The sequence below is a fragment of the Miscanthus floridulus genome, chromosome 8 (genome assembly GCF_019320115.1).
Source record: "Miscanthus floridulus cultivar M001 chromosome 8, ASM1932011v1, whole genome shotgun sequence".
NCBI lineage: Eukaryota > Viridiplantae > Streptophyta > Magnoliopsida > Poales > Poaceae > Miscanthus > Miscanthus floridulus.
The window spans coordinates 230452595-230457122 of NC_089587.1; the positions used below are offsets into that span (position 1 = coordinate 230452595).

General features: G+C 55.5%; 1 protein-coding gene across 1 annotated transcript; it reads left to right on the forward strand.

The window, feature by feature from the left end:
• The first annotated feature begins 1885 nt into the window (after window positions 1-1885).
• Window positions 1886-3734, forward strand: LOC136478501 (RING-H2 finger protein ATL13-like). Its single transcript, XM_066476979.1, has one exon. It carries the CDS (start codon window positions 2274-2276, stop codon window positions 3579-3581), a length of 1308 nt encoding a protein of 435 aa, XP_066333076.1. The 5' UTR covers window positions 1886-2273; the 3' UTR covers window positions 3582-3734.
• The last annotated feature ends 794 nt before the right edge of the window (window positions 3735-4528 follow it).

Sequence of the window (4528 nt, forward strand, 5' to 3'; positions counted from 1 at the left end):
AAAAAATAAAAGCCAATCACTTTCTATCTAGTGACCATCGAGTATTTTAGGTCTAGCTCGGTCTTTGGTTACAACCAAACTAATCGAGCTACCCATACGCAAGTAGAAATTGGAGCACGTAGAGTTTTCCATGCTTCCTTGTCTTCAGCCTGTTGACCTCCCAGCAACAACATCAACCCAAATTAGAATAGTTGCGTAGGGTCTTGGCACCGTTTGCCCGTTGTCACCACACCAATTAACGCCAAATTGCTAAGCGGTTACCACCCTTGCCCAGATCTCCATGATTGGAAGGGAGGGTAGGGTCTTGCAGGCGCTAGCCTTGCCCTCTTGTTGTGAGCGCATCACGCACGATGGGAAGAGTCCGTCGAGCGACACTAACGTGTTGAGTCACCGGCAACAATCGAGAGTAGGTTGAATTTGAAGAAGAATTGGCGGGTGTGGGACCAGGACCAGGACTAGGGGTGAGGTGTCTGTGATGGTTGCATCAGAAGAGTTCAGGTAGAGATCTATGGGTGGTAGGGACTTGAGGGTTGCACATGTGCGGGAGAGAGAGGGTGGGTCGACTAGGTCAGGGTGAGACCATGGAGGGTGGAGTGGCTAGGTGGCATTCATGTGTAAGGGGCGTCTTATATAAGCTTGCGTTGGGAACTATTGTTGGGCTTAGAACTCAGTTATTTTGGTTACCCAAGGCTAGAAATTGAACTAGATGGAATTATTGTTATGCTTGGAACTCGGTTATAAACAAATTGTCAGTTTCCTTTCCGGTCATTTTGATTCCTTTATAGGCGTTGCAAACAAAATTGTCGGTTATAGTCATTGGCTAACTGTGCCCACCCCTATCCGTGATCTCTGCTTGCCTTTCGCCTGGGGGGGGGGGGGGGGGGGGGGGGGGGGGGGGGGGGGGACATGAGAGCGAGGAGATCACAGAAGCTGCCATGGAAATTTCACAGGCGCCACTGCTGTCCTCCTGTGCGTACCACATAATAATATCATCGATTCATCGCTCCCAATCCACGCCATCAATTCGGCCCTGCTCCATGTGTCCGCGTACATTTCTCGCAGATCCGGCAGCTTCCGTTGCGCCCCCTCATTTACGCGCAACGCAGCTAAATCTTCCCCACGTTTCCGACAGTGCCGTTTCGAAACGGTCGATCGATCGCAGAGCCAGCCATCTCTTGCAAGGCTTTTTTGTTTGTTTGGCAGCATGGATGGTTGATCGCGCGGCTGTCACGATGGCAGGAATGGATCGCGCGCCTGTGCCCCTGGCAGCGTGTCTGGCTGCCCGCTGCCGACCTCGTGACTACTCCATGTCGTTGCACCGCACCGGTAGCGGTTGCAGGTCAATGCGACCCCAGCAAGTGCAAGAGAAGTACACGAACACGACGACACTAGCAGCGAGAGGCAGCGGGCCGTATCGTATCTAATCCTCTAGAAACAAATCGGAGAGATGTGCAGTACGCGCGCGCACGGTACACGTACACTGCGCTCACCGAGAATCGACCACGTCCTTTTGTTAACCCTTCAAAAGTCAACGAGGTTATAATATGCCTGCTTGTTCTAGGGACTGGATCCATCAACATCAAGGAAAGAATCAAGAAGGTAAAAACACCGACAAAACCAGGCAAAAAGAAAGAAAGAAAGAAAGAAAGAAAAGGGAGTCGATCTCAGCACATCAACGAACATCAGCACCGAATTGTTTGTTTTCTCTGACCTCAGCAGAGTGACCCACCACACTCGCGTGTCCCGCGCAGGCCACAGGTCGGGGGCGGCGCTGCTAACCCACACCTAATGCACGCTGTCCTTTTCTAATTCTAATCCTGATTACAATTGAGTACTTGGCTGTGGCTTCTCACGCAAAGCTTCCCTTCCCTCGCCTCTAAACCTGCACTGCAACTGCAAGTACTTGTAGCCAGGACTAATCTACTAGTGCTCTTTCTTTTGTTGCGTCGCTGGTCGCTCCACCACCACCACCTGCCCCCGGCCCCCGAAAAAGGTCCAAGAATTCGACGACACTTCCTCCTCTTCCATCTCCTCCTCCACAACCACAATGGCCATGCCAAGATCCTTCCCCAAATCCTAGCACATGCGCAGCAATTTGTTTTTTCCCCAAAAGGAAGGATTTCATTCCTTCCCATTCCATAGTTTGGATTTGCCATCAAGCAAAGGCAAAGCTTCTCCTGTGATCTTCTTCTACCTTGGCGAGCTGTGCGACTGATTGGTTGATCCAGGCTGTATATAGGATAATAATTAGCGGTGGCAATTCTTCGTGGCTGATGCCGCCGCCGCCGCCAGAGCCCGCGTCGTCGTCGCTCGACAACGTGGAGGCCAAGATAAGCCCCAGCATCGTCTTCATCGTGGCGATCCTGGCGATCGCCTTCTTCGTCTGCGGCCTGCTGCACCTGCTGGTGCGCCACCTGCTGCGTCTGCGCCGCCGCCGCCGCCGCGCGCGGGAGGACGCGGACAGCGTCACGGCGTTCCAGGGCCAGCTGCAGCAGCTCTTCCACCTGCACGACGCCGGCGTCGACCAGGCTTTCATCGACGCGCTCCCGGTGTTCGTCTACCGCAACGTCGTCGCTGGCGCCGGGGATGGGCACGGGGAGGGCAAGGACCCGTTCGACTGCGCCGTGTGCCTGTGCGAGTTCTCGCCCGACGACCAGCTGCGGCTGCTGCCCAAGTGCAGCCACGCGTTCCACCTCGAGTGCATCGACACGTGGCTGCTGTCCCACTCCACCTGCCCGCTCTGCCGCCGGAGCCTCCTCGCCGAGCTCTCGCCGACGTGCAGCCCCGTCGTGATGGTGCTCGAGTCCGACAGCGCCCGCGACATGGCCGCGTCGGCTGCTCGGGCCACCGACGACGCTGACACCGACCCACGCTCCGGGGCCACGGTTGCGCAGGAGGGAGCGGAGGAGGAGGTGGTCGAGGTGAAGCTGGGGAAGTTCAAGTGCGTCGAAGGCAACAGCGCCACCGCCAACGCAGCAGCGGACGGAGCAGGCACTAGCGGCGACGGCGACGGCGACGCCAGTGTCAAGGAAGGTCTCGGGCAGAGAAGGTGCCACTCCATGGGGCCCTACGAGTACGTCATGGACGACCGCGCCTCGCTCCGCGTGGCGATCAAGCCGCCCAAGAAGAAGCCCGCGGTGTCCAAGTCGCGCCGCCGCGGCGCCATGTCGGAGTGTGAGTTCGGCGCGTCCAAGCGCGGGGAGACCTCGCTCCGCCTGCCATTCCCAGCAACGGTGCACAAGCAGCAGCTGCTGCAGCAGTCCGACGCGGCCACGGCGAAGCTCGCCAAGGACAGCTTCTCCGTGTCGAAGATTTGGATGGTGCCGTCGTCCAAGAAGGATCCGGACACGGCCGGCGAGAGGCGCGCGGTGTCGTTCCGGTGGCCGGTGAGCAGCAAGGAAGAGGGAGACGGCAAGGACAGGAAGAGCGGGAGCGAGGCCGACTGGGACGTGGAGGCCGGGAGCTGCGGCGGCAACAGCGCCGTGTCGTCGCTGGCGGAGGAGAGGCCGTCCTTCGCGAGGAGGACCCTACTCTGGGTCGTCGGAGGTCGGCAACAGAGCAGAGTCGGGAACTGTTCATGATCACCGCACGATTGTTTGAATCAAGAGAAAAAAAAAGGCAAACAAATTCTTTTGTGCTCTTTTGGCAGATTGGTTGTAGTGAGTAGCGACTGCAATAGCTAGAAATTTGTAAAACCCAAAAGGCTCTGAAAATTTCTTTCTTTCGCTTGTGCATTCGATTCCGGCTTCATTTTAGCAGGGAGGAACCCCCTCCCAGATCAGGACTCGTCAGAAGCAGCGATGAACTGGACAAAGAAACAGCGAAATCAGCTTCAGCTGCTACCGAGACAAACATATGCAGGTCATAAACTGAACTAACAGTTCCCTTATCAGTTGCTAATGCAGCTAACAACAGCTTCTGAAACATTTGACGTTGTTTGCGTTGCTGCTCAGAGATTCAGAAACCAAGTGTCCAAGAGGATCGCTATGGGAGTAGTCCTCCGGGGCAAAGAAAGGAGCCGCTGGCTGCTCTGCACCTACACGCAAGGAAAAAGGGCGTTTGGTTGGATCCGCGCATCGGATCGGCCGGTGACGGGCATGTGAGCTAGCGTTGCATTGCATGCTGCGCGCAGCAGCAGCAGTGCAACACGGCGTGCTCCTTTGTTTGCTCCTGCTTGTATTTGGAATTCTGGCAGGATGTTTTTCTCCTTTTCAGAAGCGCCAACGCAGGCGTGCCGTCGAGTTTAGGAAGGTGGCATGCATCTTACTTGACCTCCTGACCTGTAAAGAGGCCCCCGCTCAGCTCTCAGCAGAGATTCTCCCTCCTCTGCTACTCTGACGGCTAGTATATACAATTTTGATATGCACGATCGTGAATTTATTTTTTCTGGTTCAAACGATTCAAATGTAGTGTAAAGTAGGCGTAGAACACACACACTGGTGAGTTGAACTTTGAAGTTTGGGCTTGTTTGACTTATAAGACATAGCTGAAAGTACGGTTGTCTGGTTTGGTGTGAGAGAAAAATACT